The following is a 14,801-nucleotide window of genomic DNA, read 5'->3' as shown; positions in this document are numbered from 1 at the left end:
TAAACTATTGTGTGTTGATTAGCTGATTCCCAAGAGAAACAGATCAAGAAAATTAAAGTCAAGCTATTCAACTTGTAAATGGAACTCTCATGCTGCTTATATATTATACACATCATCCAACCACAAAAGGAATCCCCATTTCTAATTAAAAACCCTTATCTGTATGTTCTTTATTTTAATTAATACTGTCATATTTATTCCCTACTGAAAACAATGCAAAAATAATAATAATAATCTTCTTCTTTTTTTAAAAAAAAAAAAAAAATTGCATTCCCATATGCCAATTCCCACAAACAAGTGTTTATTTCAAAGACCAAAATTCGTGTTAGAACTTTTTCTTTTTTTTTAATGAAAAGAAAAATAGTAGCAGAGAATAAGTCTAAATATGACACCTATAGGTGAAATCCAAAGAGGAAAGATTGGAAGAAAACCCTAGTTACTACATGTTATTGCTACTAATAAATTTAGTGGTTGATTGCAGTTTTCAATGAACACATAAAAAATATAGTGATACATTCGCAAACCCATTTTTAGAATTAAAGAGAAAGAAGATAATAGTTCCACAATGAACAAGGAGATGACTGTTTCCAGAAACCATAGAAAAGAGAGTACTCTAAAATCTAAAAACAAAAAATTGAAAAGAAAAAAAAAAAGAAGAGAAGAAAGAAAGAAACACCCTAAAAACATCACAGGAGATAAAGAAGAAGATGAAGAAACATGGTGATGTGATGATGGTGAATACAAGAGTCCATGAAATTAAGCTAACCTTAATCATCCAACAAAGCCCATGATCGATCTCGTCTCACTATGTATGAACTGCTTCAAATCCGAAACAAAAGCTACAAATTTGGGTAGCTTAACGTGAAATTCTTATTGTTGTTGCCTTTCTCTTAAAACGGAGTCCTATTACCGGAGTTTCCTGCCCACCCATCTACCGGCAACTGCACATTAGGGGGCATATTGAGTGGTAAATTAAAAAATGGCAATCCACCAGATGTCGCTGCTGCGCCATCAGGAAAAGGGTTATTCCCTACTCCACCACCACTACCACCGTCTCCACCACCACCGCTACTCTGCATCTGCAACTGCTCGTCTTCTTCCAAAGGTAGCCTTTCATATGCCACGTTGGTGAATGATGCAGCGATGACTATTACCGGTCCAGCTGCGGTCAGCTCCCCTACAACGCTTCCTCCTACCACCTGCCCTTGTCCTCCGGCGAGAAAGATTGTAAGACTAGTTGCGCCAGGTGGAGCTGGAGGAGGCAAGAAAGATCCGGATAAAGATAAGATCTCAAATCTTCCATGTAAAGTAACAATTGCTCCGGCGGCTGCTGGTTGTCTTATGCTTACATTAGTTACCGTTCCAGCTCCGCTAAGTATGCAAATCCCCCGCTGCCGTCTACGGGCGTAGTTTGCCACGCATTCAAACACATCGCATCCGCTACCTACTTCAAGAATGTGAGCTCGTAAGGTATTAGCACTCTCTCTAGTTATTATGACCGGAGGTTTGGGTTTATTTTTGGAACCCGGTGGACGACCTCTAGGCCGGCGGGCGACGATATCTCCTGGCCCGCCAGAGTTTGCAGCTATCCCGACTAGGTCGAGGCCTTGATGAGTGCCGTCTTCATGTTGTTGATGTTGGTCAGAGGAGAAATGAGAGGCAAGAGCACCACCAGCTCCACTGGCGCGATTGGAGTCGTGGTCTTCTGATTCGGGTTGGCTTTGGAGGTGAAGATCAGGTCTGTGGTGAAGCTGGTGAACGTAACGAGAAGTAGTGCCTAAATCTAAACCAGCCATGCCAACATCAAAAGGAAAGAAAACAGGAAACCAAGGTGAAATGAATTTTTTAAAAGGATTAAAAAATATTATAGATGATTAAAAACTGTTTGTGGGTTTTGTTTGATAATTTAATTAATAATAGGATAAGATATTTAGAGTTTTTTTTTTTAAAAAAAAAAAAAAAGAACAGAAAAGAAGGGAAAGGAAAGAAGCTTCAGAACGCCAAGGAAATAAAAGATGTGTTATGTGTATTTTGGAAGGAAAATCAAACAAGAAAAGAGACAGATAGAGGAGCGACGACTGCAGAGAAGGGAAGGGAAGGAGGAACGAAAGGGGAGAGAAAGGGGACAAAGACTCAAAACGCAGTTATTTCTCTCATACCCGAAAGTTTAAATATATTTATATATATCTATATAGAATAATCATTTGTTTAGAATTTCTTTTTTAATTTTACTTTATTTTCTGAGTTGCAGGAACAAGAAGGCTGATGCTACTCTTAGTCTCGCAGACAAAGTTATGACTTATGAGTCATTCCCTAAAACTCAATTTAAAAATAAACATACATCGTAGAAAAACTCATTATTCAAACCCTTTTTTTTTTTTTTTTTTTTGTTTCAGAAAACTATTCAATCTAAATTTTTAAAACTTAATTTTCCGCCCGGATCACATTCTTTTTGTTCTTTTTCTTTTCATTTTCAATCAATAAGAAAATATTTAGTGACACTCGAAAACATGTATATAGTTACCTCATTTCATAAGAAAAACTCATTACCACTTAATAATTAATTGTCATTCCAAAATATTATTACTCTTTATTATTTTTTATCCCTGCTTTATTATTTTTAGTATTAGGAGAATGGAGATTCGAATTTAGATCTAATATCGGGTCGTAATGTTCTTACCATTAAATTATATTTTGATATATATCCCTGTTTTTTTTTTAATAAAAAAGATATTCATATTTTTATTTTACACCACACATCATTACTAGATTTGCCATTATCTCTATATATTATATTGTGTTATTCTAATATATATATATATATATATATATATATATAATAAAAATATATATATAAGCCTCCTTATTAAAGAAAAAAAAAACATAGCTATATTTGGTAATCCAATTCATATTACATAATAAACATAAATCATGTGCATAATATACAAAAATTGTGATAAAAAAATGAATTCCTATAAATAATTTAAAAAACAGAAAAATGACAACTTATTTTATTAATTATATCAATCATTTATATTATTAAAAATACTCTAAGGACATTTATAATTATGTGTGTATATATATCTATATAGATAACATTGTGAAGGAAATTCAATGTATTTTACCATATAAATTTTTATGTGAAGAGAGAAGGGGATTGCCATTAATAAGTTAAAGAATTTTAACTAAACTTATTTTAAGAGCACTAATTAAAGAGAAACTACTTATAAAATATGTTTGGCTTAACTATTACTTTCAGCTCCTAAAGAGAAAATAATATCTCTTAAAAAAAAGTCATGTAATTTTTTTTTTAGAAGAAGGGAGGGTCAAGTAAGTAATTAATTCAATTTAGTCTATCTTTATTTTTGTAAAATAACTTGTCTGAAAAATAATTTTTGAAAAATTTTCAAATGTTTTGCGTGCTTGTGAAAATCAATCAACCGAAAATAATTTTTATGTCAAATGGAAACTAAGTCCTTTTGGGATAAGACTCGTCTACACTTGGTGTATAGATAGTCACGTACATCAAACAAATCTGTAAAGGTCTTATGAAAAATTGTGATTGTTTTATCTTTATTTTTCTCTGTAAATGACTTTTCATTTTTAAAAGGGAAATTTTTTTTCAAATACTAATAAATTTATTATCATCTTATAAATACACCACCAGTGACTGATGGTGATCACTACCGGTCACATCCACCAGTCCCGAACCACCACTAGCGATCTTTAACGACTATTAGAATTTATCACTTTCTATGCACTTTTTCATATTTAACAATAAATTTTTAAAATATAGAATTTCTTATAAAAAATTTTTATGATTTTATAAGTTAAAAATTTTAATATTTTTTTAAGTAACTTTCCAGGTTACAATCAAATAGTAAAAAATGAGTTATTTGGAATCCTTGAAAAAATATTTTCAAAAGATAAGTTATTTTGAACAAAGTATTTATAAATCAATTTTATATATAGTATTTTTTTTTCTTTTGCAAAAAAGAGTGTATTCCCACATTTTTTATGAACTAGATTCACTTTTTTTTTTTTTCGAATAACTTGCAAACTATATAAATGGAAACCAAGTTTGTCTTGCGACACAAAAGAACTGATGGAAGATGGTACTTCTTCTAACATAAGTGACAGAGCCAATTTTGTTAGAGAATGAGCTACCTTATTTCCTTCTCTAACAACATCAGAAATCATAAAGGAATCACTGAAAAATAAAAGGCAATTAAAAACTCTAGTACTTAGTTCAATTCGCACAATTACTCTGTGGACTAAGGAAAGACAATCGCATTTTAGCACAAAATTTTTAAAACCCAACTTTAAGAGCATTTCCAATGCAAATGTCACGCTCGACTCTAATCGCCAGAGGATTTGTCTACTTTGGATCAAGCCAAATCCTCCATACAAGATTGGCAAGACCCGCACGGTTTTGTCCCGCAGATGCAAATGTCATGCTCGACTTTAATCGCCAGAGGATTTGTCCGCTTTGGATCAAGACAAATCCTCCATGCAAGATTGGCAAGACCCGCACGGTTTTGTCTCGCAGGTGAAATGGAAAACTTCCCAGGAGGTCACCCATCCTAGGATTTCCGTTAAGCGAGCATGCTTAACCCTGGAGTTCTTCCAACTCTCCAGCCATTCCACCAAAAGGCGCCTCTGATGATTAGTTTCCCCATTTTCGATATATGATTTGATTCATTCATGTGTCTGTATTCCACTACCCTAGCTAGCCTGCCATCCTAAAAGCTAGCCAGGAGCTTTGCACTACCCGCCCTCTTAGGATCGCTTTGCCGAGTGGGACGTCATAGGCCCACCAGCATCCGCGTGGTTTGTCCTCCAAGCATACATTTATTGGAGGGGGTCCGGCTCTGATACCAACTGTCACGCACGACTCTAATCACCAAAGGAATTGTCCGCTTTGGATCAAGCCAAATCCTCATACAAGATTGGCAAGACCCGCACGGTTTTATCCCGCAGGTAAAATGGAAAACTTCCCAATAGGTCACCTATCCTAGGATTTCCGTTATGCGAGCACGCTTAACCCTGGAGTTCTTCCAACTCTCTAGCCATTCCACCAAAAGGCGCCTTTGATGATTAGTTTCCCCCTTTTCGATTGATTCGATTCATTCTTGTGTCCCGCATTTCACTACCCTAGCTAGCCTGCCATCCTAGAAGCTAGCTAGGAGCTTTGCTCTACCCGCCCTCATAGGATTGCTTTGCCAGGTCGGGATGTCACAGCAAATGTAGATTGCTCTTGTTTAATTGCCACATCAGAACAATGAAAAAGTTTTTGAAAAATACTCTTCAATGCTAATGTCTATTTAGGATGTCAAGCTGAGGTGTCAAAAAAATAAATAAACATTGTCTGCTACATCTTCTATTTCTAGATGGTCTCTTATGTGAGCATTTATTGCCCTTTAGCGATTGGTTGTATTTCTAGATGGTATAGAAAAGAAGAGAAAAAAGAGGATGGAAGCGGATTCAAAACTAGTGCACTGGAGAGAGATTTTTAAAATTCAATGTCTATAAATAGACATTCAGCCACATCACCATTCACGCCTTCTTTTCCACATGACGCATCAATCACAATCCACATTAGCATTGGAGATGCTCTAAGGCTGTAAAGACGGCAAATGACACTGCTTCTATTTCTACTTCTTCAGGAATTAAATCATGATCAACAAGACGTGAACTGCTGGCCAATATATCTCCATTTGAGTCTCTAAATAACTATACCCATGCCACATTTTCCATCGTCTCCTACTATAGCATCACAATTTATCTTGAACAAGCCTGTTATGGGAGGTTGCCGATCACGATTTCCCTCCGTTTGATTACTAGATGGGCTGAGATTTTGCTATTTCTAGAATGACCATACTGACAAAACTTGATTTAAAATCTGTCTTTGAAAGCTTTTTATTTTGATGCAACAACACGTTCCTTCCTTGCCAAATTGGCCTGGCCACCATGAACAAAACTTCAGCCTGATCAGGAAGGAAATTTGTAGAAATCGACGTTACCCAATCAGAAAAAATAAAAATTAACAACTGGCCTCAATTATAAAGGACGCAAGAACCACATCCACTAGGATTGAGGGCACTCGACCAACATATGCACAACTGATTCTTCCTTTTCTCCACAACGATTGCAGATTACATTAACAACAACATTTCATCTCAATAATTATGTTTTAAGTGGAATTTAACTTTGACAAATATGGTACATAAAATGTTTAACTTTAGGTGGAGCGTTTTGTTTCATAATTTTTTCCAGAAATAATTGTTGGATTTAATTTTCTATTGTGGGCTTAATATGTAAAATTAAATATGTACAGCAGTCCAATTGTAAAGTCAATTTCAAATGTGGTCTTGATTGTGAATAATTGACTATTGAGGTATCAACTAATTATAGATATTAAGTGTAGAGACCATTATATAATTCCTATTTCGTTAAAGGACCGAAATAGGAATTGTACTAACCCTACAGGTATATAAAGGTCGTGGTCCCCAGAGGAGTTGAATACGATTCAGTTTTACGTTCCTTTCGTACTGCTTCCGCAAAATCGATTCTTCAATTCTCTGGAAGGCTGCAAACCTAATTCTACACATCAAGATCGACGAACAACGATGTCAGGTACGCAACCTTTTCTTATTCAATCTATTTTGTTGAATCTAGTGGTGTGCATGATCTAGGTTATTGTGGAATTATTTGAGTTTAATTCATAACAAGTGGTATCAGAGCCTTGTGCATAATTGCTAGATTTTAGATTGATTTTCGTATGTTTTTATTTGTTTACCCTACTGTTTACGGATTGAGGGTTTTGTTTAATTAAAAAAAAAAAAAATTTTTTTTTCTCACTGTTCTTCGGATTCCCCAAGAACAAGTAAGAGGTTTTGAACAAACGCCATTGACGATTAATTGTTCGTGTGATATTTTATATATTTATTTATTATTTTTTTTTTTTGCCGGATTTTGTTTAAAAAAAAAAAAAAAAATTCAGATCGTTTTTTGGTTGGCGGCGGACCTGTTATAGTTTTTGTTTTTAGGGTTAGGGATGGCAAATTACAGTTAGGTCCCTGGAAACTTTCGGTTTAGGCCTTTAAGTTTCTGTAATTTCGGATTAGGCCCCTAAGTTTCTGTAACTTCAGATTAGGCTCCTAATTTTCTGTAACTTCAGATTAGGCCCCTAATTTCCTGTTTTCTTTCGTCTAGACCCATGGATATATATTTAATTAAATTAGATCCCCAAAATTTATTTATTCAAATTTATTTAGTCCAATTTTATAACTTAGTCTCTAATTTAGTGACTTAAAGACTAGATTATAATTTTTTTTTTGGACTAAATAATTTTAGATTATTAAATATTTAGACAATCAATTCATTTAATTGCAATTGTTTTGTTTTAATTACAATTAAATGATTTAATTTGTCAACTTGAGATTAAATTTTGGAGTGATTAAGTCCCTATTCTGTTTGATATTTATTAAAATAAATTGATTTGATCAATAAGTCACCAAAGTGACCTCTATTGCTTGAATTGATTTATTTTATAATATTAGACAGGTGTATTAGAATTCGTTGCGGATAGTTAATCGGCCCAAAGGAAGGTTGCTATCTGGCTGAGTTTTGAATACATGTTGGCAATAAGTATGTGATAATTGTTTGATTATTTTCCATGACAATGATATATCGGCCCAAAGGAAGATTTATTATTTGTCAGGACTATGTTATCAATATTTGATTGCTGCATTGAGATACTAATTACAAGTTAATGTTTTACATCCAAAGATGAGAATATTAATGTTGTGTCTGTATCTTATTTCCATTTTTAATCTCTACTTATGTGAATTGTTTCATTTGTGGATTGTGAGCTTATACTTATCTATTTGTTTATTTTCTCTGATGTCAGCTAACATGTCATTTAATCCTGATTGTGTCCCTAAACTTGAGGGATCAAATTTTGAGTCTTGGAAATCAGATATTATGATCTTTCTGGGCTGTATGGATTTGGATCTTGCATTCAGGATGGACGAACCTGCTCCTCTTACTGATACGAGCACTGATGTTCAAAGGGTTCAGTATGAGAAGTGGGAGCGTTCTAATCGCTTAGGTCTAATGATCATGCAGAAAGGAGTCCCAGAACATGTTCGAGACTCTGTCTCAGCTGAAAAGAACAATGCTCAAAACTATCTTGCCGAGCTGGAGAGGGCTTATGTCAAGAATGACAAAGCCGAAGTGGGAACACTTTTAGGAAAATTAACCTCCATGAAGTTTGCTGGCAATGGTGGTGTTCGGGAGCATATTCTTAGCATGTCTCAGATTGCAAAGAGACTGAAGGCGCTGGGTATGGCTTTACCAGATGACCTTTTAGTCCATATGGTTATGAATTCTCTTCCTTCTCAGTATGGACAAATTAGGACTTCCTATAATTGTCAGCCGAATAAATGGACTCTTAACGAGCTCATTTCTCATTGTGTTGATGAGGAGGAAAAGATGAATTCTAACAAAAGAGAGAGTGCTCATTTTGTTTCTTCAGCTGGGAAGGGCAAGAACAAGAAAAGAAAGAGGCCTTTTGCAAAGACTGTTGAAAAGGCTATTGAGAAACCTGCTGCTGCTACTGCTGTAGATCCAGTACAAAAGAAGCCTTATGTGCCAAAATGCTTCTTTTGTGGAAAGACGGATCACTTGAGAAAGGACTGTCCTAAATTTGCTATTTGGCTTGCAAAGAGGGGTAAGTACCTTGTTTTAGTCTGTTGTGAAGTTAATTTAACTTCAGCTCCTAAAAACACTTATTGGATGGATTCTGGTGCTACCGCTCATATAAGTGTTTCATTGCAGGGCTGCCTCAACTACAGAAAGCCAACTGACGGTGAAAGATACGTCTATGTAGGAAATGGCGATCCGGTTGAAGTAGAGGCAATTGGACATTTTAGATTATGTTTAAGTACTGGTTATTTTTTGGATCTTATAGATACTTTTGTTATTCCCTCTTTTAGAAGGAATTTGATTTCTGTTTCCTTTTTGGACAAATCTGGTTTTCATTGTTCTTTTGGAGACAGTATATTCACTTTATCTATGAATTCAAAAGTTTTGGGTATTGGTTGCTTGAATGAATGTGATAATCTATATATGTTAGACATTGATACTAGTTATCATGAATCCCTGCATGTTACTACAAGAGGTACCAAAAGAAAGTTGAATATTGATAACTCAGCTGTACTTTGGCATAGACGTTTGGGTCATGTATCCAAATCAAGAATTGAGCGTCTTGTTTCTGATGGTATCTTAGATACACTTGATTACACAGGTTTGGATTCTTGTATTGAGTGTATTAAAGGAAAACAGACTAAACAAAAGAGACTAGGTGCCATTCGGTCATCCAATGTTTTAGAACTGATTCATACAGATATTTGCGGTTCATTCCATATTGCAGCTAGAAATGGCCAAAGATATTTTATATCATTCATTGATGACTATTCTCGTTATGGTTACTTATATCTCATTCATGAAAAATCTGAGTCTTTGGACGTGTTTAAATCTTATAAAGCCGAAGTTGAAAATCAACTAGGAAAGAAGATTAAATCTGTTCGATCTGACCGTGGTGGTGAATATTATGGTAAATATGACGGTTCAGGCGAACAACGTCCAGGACCTTTTGCGCTTTTCCTACAGGAATGTGGAATTGTCCCTCAATATACAATGCCTGGTACTCCCAGCATGAATGGTGTATCTGAGAGACGTAATAGGACTCTTATGGATATGGTAAGGAGTATGATTAGTCATTCTACTTTACCAGAGTCTCTGTGGGGTGAAGCGTTAAAGACAGCAGCTTATCTTCTCAATAGGATTCCATCTAAAGCAGTTGCTAAAACACCTTATGAACTTTGGACTGGACGTAAGCCTAGTCTAAAGCATCTTCATGTTTGGGGATGTCCAGCTGAAGCAAGGCCTTACAAGCCGAATGAAACAAAACTGGACTCCAAAACTATCAGCAGCTACTTTGTTGGATATTCTGAGCGGTCTAGGGGTTACAAGTTTTATAATCCTACTTCCAGAACTTTTTTTGAAACGAGAATTGCAACATTTTTTGAGGATGTTGATTTTGGAGGGAGAAATAAAGAAAGAAACATTGTCTTTGAAGAGGAACCAAGTAAGGATGATTCGCTTCTCATTCCTTTTGTTGTTTCTGATAGCGTACAGACTCCAGTTGCTCCTGTCCCTATTCAAGATCCAATTCAAGACAATGCTATTCTTCCTCAAGAACAAATTCAACAACCTCAAGAATTAGAGTCTGTTCAAATGCCTTTGAGGAGATCTACTAGGGAGAGAAGAAGTGCTATTCCAGATGATTATATAGTGTTTCTTCAGGAACATGAGGATACTGTAGACATGATAGATGATGATCCAGTTAGTTTCTATCATGCCATGCAGAGTTCTGACTCTCATAAGTGGATTGAGGCAATGAACGAAGAGTATAAGTCTATGCAAGACAATCAAGTTTGGGATCTTGTTCAATTACCTGAAGGAAAGAAACCCATTGGTTGCAAATGGATATTTAAAACCAAAAGGGATTCTCAAGGTAATGTGGAGAGATATAAAGCACGTCTTGTAGCAAAAGGCTTTACTCAAAAGGAAGGGATTGACTATAAAGAAACCTTCTCTCCAGTTTCTTCGAAGGATTCTTTTAGGACAATCATGGCCTTAGTTGCAAATCTTGATCTTGAGCTTCATCAAATGGATGTTAAGACTGCGTTTCTCAATGGCGACATTGATGAAACAATATATATGGTGCAACCAGAAAGTTTTATAATTGGAGATCCAAAACATCTGGTATGCAAATTAAAGAAATCCATTTATGGACTCAAGCAAGCTTCTCGTCAATGGTACTTTAAATTCAACCAAGTAATTGTCTCGTTTGGCTTTGAGGCAAATACTGTTGAAAATTGTGTGTACCATAAGTTCAGTGGGAGTAGGTTTATCTTTTTGGTCTTATATGTGGATGACATACTTCTTGCTACTAATTGTAAAGTCTTGCTACATGAAACCAAAGTTTTTCTTTCAAAGCATTTTGAGATGAAAGATTTAGGTGAAGCTTCTTTTGTTTTAGGGATTCAGATACATCGAAACCGTTCTCGAGGTATTCTTGGATTATCACAAAAGAGCTATATTGATAAAGTGCTCAAGAGATTTAGTATGCAGAATTCTAGACCATTGGATACCCCTATTGCAAAAGGTGATAAATTTAGTAATCAACAATGTCCAAAGAGTGAACTTGAAATTCAGGAAATGCAAAAGGTTCCTTATGCGTCAGCTGTAGGAAGTCTTATGTATGTTCAAGTTTGTACTCGTCCAGACATTTCTTTTATAGTTGGCATGTTAGGTAGATATCTCAGCAATCCAGGAATGGATCATTGGAAAGCAGCCAAAAGAGTCATGAGATATCTTCAGAGGACTAAGAGACATATGCTCACATATAGGAGATCAGATCAGCTTGAGATCATTGGGTATACTGATTCTGATTTCGCTGGATGCCAAGATAGTAGAAAATCCACATCTGGCTACGTTTTTCTATTGGCTGGCGGTGCTATTTCTTGGAAGAGTGTGAAACAAACTCTAGTGGCAACCTCCACCATGGAAGCTGAATTTGTAGCATCTTATGAGGCATCCAATCAAGCTATTTGGCTGAGAAACCTTGTCACTGGGCTGCGTGTAGTAGGTGGAATAGAAAGACCACTGAAGTTGTATTGTGACAGCAAGTCAGCCGTTTTATTCTCCAACAACAACAGGAGCTCTTCTCGATCAAAACACATTGAGATTAAGTTCTTGGCTGTGAAGGAGAGGGTACAGAGTGGACAGATATCCTTAGAGCATATTGGAACAAACTCTATGATTGCGGATCCGCTTACAAAGGCAGTGATACCGAAAGTTTTCCATGAGCACACCGCTCATATGGGTATCGTTTTGTTTGAGACTGTCTAGTTTTAGTGGGAGTTTGCTCTTTATGCATACATTATGTTTTTGAATGCTCTATTTTATTTTGGATATGTTTTATTATGAAATTTTGTTGAGTACTCATTTTGGTTGATGGTTACACTCTGTATTATTATTATTGTTTTGCTTGATCTCACTTTTGTTGGTGACCAGTTGGAAACAGACATGATGATCACATTACATGTAGTTCTCATGCTACACTTCTATAATGAATCTATGTCATTTAGGGGTATTGGTAATGTAGTTGATGATGAACTTAGTCATGAGATCTATGGCGAATGTTTCTTCAGCTCTTTATCAATATAACTAATGGACGAGATTGTTTTTGGATACCTTGTATGACTGCGTTTGTTGAGCTCATTTTGGTGTATGTATTTTATTTAACATATGTTCGCCCAAGTGGGAGATTGTTGGATTTAATTTTCTATTGTGGGCTTAATATGTAAAATTAAATATGTACAGCAGTCCAATTGTAAAGTCAATTTCAAATGTGGTCTTGATTGTGAATAATTGACTATTGAGGTATCAACTAATTATAGATATTAAGTGTAGAGACCATTATATAATTCCTATTTCGTTAAAGGACCGAAATAGGAATTGTACTAACCCTACAGGTATATAAAGGTCGTGGTCCCCAGAGGAGTTGAATACGATTCAGTTTTACGTTCCTTTCGTACTGCTTCCGCAAAATCGATTCTTCAATTCTCTGGAAGGCTGCAAACCTAATTCTACACATCAAGATCGACGAACAACGATGTCAGGTACGCAACCTTTTCTTATTCAATCTATTTTGTTGAATCTAGTGGTGTGCATGATCTAGGTTATTGTGGAATTATTTGAGATTAATTCTAACAATAATCACTAGAAGTAGAAGAGGAGCTTGAACTATCACTTAAAATATTAGAGTTTAGAACCATATAATAAGTTGTTCGTACCGTAAAGATCCCATTTCAATTTACCTGCTACATTTAAGGCTGTGTTCGGCAACGACTTTTTGATCAAAATGCTAAAAGCTATTATTTATAGTGTTTGGTAACATAGCGTTTGAACTAGCTTTAGAGGTTAACGTAGCGTTTTATAAAAAGTTAATCCATGTAATGTTTAGCTTTTAGCATTTCATGAAAAGCTATTCAAACAACTAACAACTAAACGTTACTAAAACAGTTAACAAGTACCAAAAATAACTAATTTATTGACAGATCCTAAGAGATATGAAATACAATTTGCGCTAAGAGGTTCAAATCTCCTCCACTTCATGTGGTAAGAAAATGGACTTGATAAGCTGACTATCTCATATACTAGTTTCTCCGTCAATAAGCTCACCAACTAGATTTACTATATTCAATTATATGAAACAACTAAAATTAAATCTATCATCGGCATATCACCCGGTGTACGGGACAATGCATATACCAAACTAATTAAAATTTTTTTAATTATTGCTATTTTTTTTTTCTTAGTGAATTGTTAAAAATACCTTTATTTGAGAAAAAAAAAAAAAACCATTTTTGATTAACATATAAGTCTTTCTCAATCATCGTGTTAACATATATCTGCGTTGGTAGAGGAAATTGATGTAATTGGGCGGTCAATTGCACGCAATATTGAAGGAGAGTGGGTGTCATAAAATATGAGCTATGTCATCTAATGATATAAACATTTGAGCAAATGAACCCTAGGAGTGCGTGGGTGGGGTTAGCTGATAGATGTTGCCATGCTGGTGAAAACTAACTATGGTTAAGGAACAAAGTTGACCAAGATTATTGGTTGCGTTTGGAGAGAAGGACAATGTAATTTAAAATAAATTAGTATATAATTAATTTAAATAAATGAGTATTGCACAAAAACAAGGGGAGAGAGTTGGCAAGTGGAGATTGTTGCTGCGGCGCGTGGGCCCCATCCTCTTTGTCTTCTTCCTCCCACCCTGGACGGCCCTTCTCTTCCAACTTTCTCCTCTTTTAGCTGCCAATGCCAACTTTGCTTGACCGGCTCAATGTAATGTGATAAGGGTGCCCCTATTTATCACTAATATGTAGCTGGAATTTGTTCAAGTAACATTTAGCTAACCTAATTTATTTTTAATATGAAATTTATTTTATATTAAAAAATATATTAAATTACGATACTACATTACTCCCTTGAATTTAAATTCTGATTTTTGTAATTTTAGTTGATGCTTGAAATCAAATTACTTTATGCAAATTAATTAAGTTGATATAACTAATTAAAGCAAAGCAATAGTTTGATATTTTTTTTTATTAGTAGAATAGTTTGATTTAACCGAAAGGGATTAGGAAGTTCTTATTTGAAATTTATAATATATTTATATATGTCTTATCATGAAAGTACTCTATTATTATTATTATTATTATTATTTTTAATTCAGAAAAGATGTATGTATTTTACCTATGATTTTAGCATTGAACTAATAATTAAATAATTGTGTAATAAAGTAAAAAAAAAATTTAAAATCCAATAATCTGTATAACCTTTTCTCATGAATAATTGAATAACTACCTCATAAAAAAGTACAAGTTTTTATTGCTATTGTAAACCTTTTAAGAAAAATAAAATATTAAGGTGTAATCCAAAATATAAGAAGGTTAATTGATGGAGAAACTCCAACCAACCAATCGGTATAATGAACTTGACTAATACATATATAAGATTTATAGTTTAATAAATTAGGGATGTCAATGGCTACTCATTTATCCAATCAAAAAAATTCACCTAGGATGATTTTTTTATTATTTAAATTAATTATTGGATATGTTTTATTTAAATATTTTAAAAAAAAATTGGTCTAC

General features: G+C 34.6%; 2 protein-coding genes across 2 annotated transcripts; one reads left to right on the top strand and one right to left on the bottom strand.

The window, feature by feature from the left end:
• Positions 1–476: 476 nt before the first annotated feature.
• Positions 477–2,130, bottom strand: LOC105647999 (AT-hook motif nuclear-localized protein 23). The gene has a single exon (XM_012234238.4). It carries the CDS (start codon positions 1,794–1,796, stop codon positions 891–893), a length of 906 nt encoding a protein of 301 aa, XP_012089628.1. The 5' UTR covers positions 1,797–2,130; the 3' UTR covers positions 477–890.
• A 4,160-nt stretch (positions 2,131–6,290) lies between these two features.
• Positions 6,291–9,033, top strand: LOC149492672 (uncharacterized). Its single transcript, XM_089716108.1, has 3 exons — positions 6,291–6,636; positions 7,913–8,734; positions 8,842–9,033. The coding sequence occupies exons 1-3, from the start codon at positions 6,630–6,632 to the stop codon at positions 8,868–8,870; spliced, it is 858 nt and encodes a 285-aa protein (XP_089572234.1). The 5' UTR covers positions 6,291–6,629; the 3' UTR covers positions 8,871–9,033.
• Positions 9,034–14,801: the final 5,768 nt, after the last annotated feature.

Source organism: Jatropha curcas, chromosome 11 (assembly GCF_041381405.1).
Source record: "Jatropha curcas cultivar XTBG-Jc1 chromosome 11, XTBG_Jcur_1.0, whole genome shotgun sequence".
In the NCBI taxonomy this organism is placed as follows: Eukaryota; Viridiplantae; Streptophyta; class Magnoliopsida; order Malpighiales; family Euphorbiaceae; genus Jatropha; species Jatropha curcas.
Note: the sequence above shows the minus strand (reverse complement) of the source record. Positions and strands in the feature narration are given on the sequence as shown.

Excerpts from the sequence above, each read along its gene's own strand:
- LOC105647999 (XM_012234238.4), bottom strand. The coding sequence starts at position 1,796 with ATGGCTGGTTTAGATTTAGGCACTACTTCTCGTTACGTTCACCAGCTT.
- LOC149492672 (XM_089716108.1), top strand. Across the intron at positions 8,735-8,841 it reads TATTTGGCTTGCAAAGAGGG|GGCTGCCTCAACTACAGAAA; the intron begins GTAAGTACCTTG and ends GTTTCATTGCAG.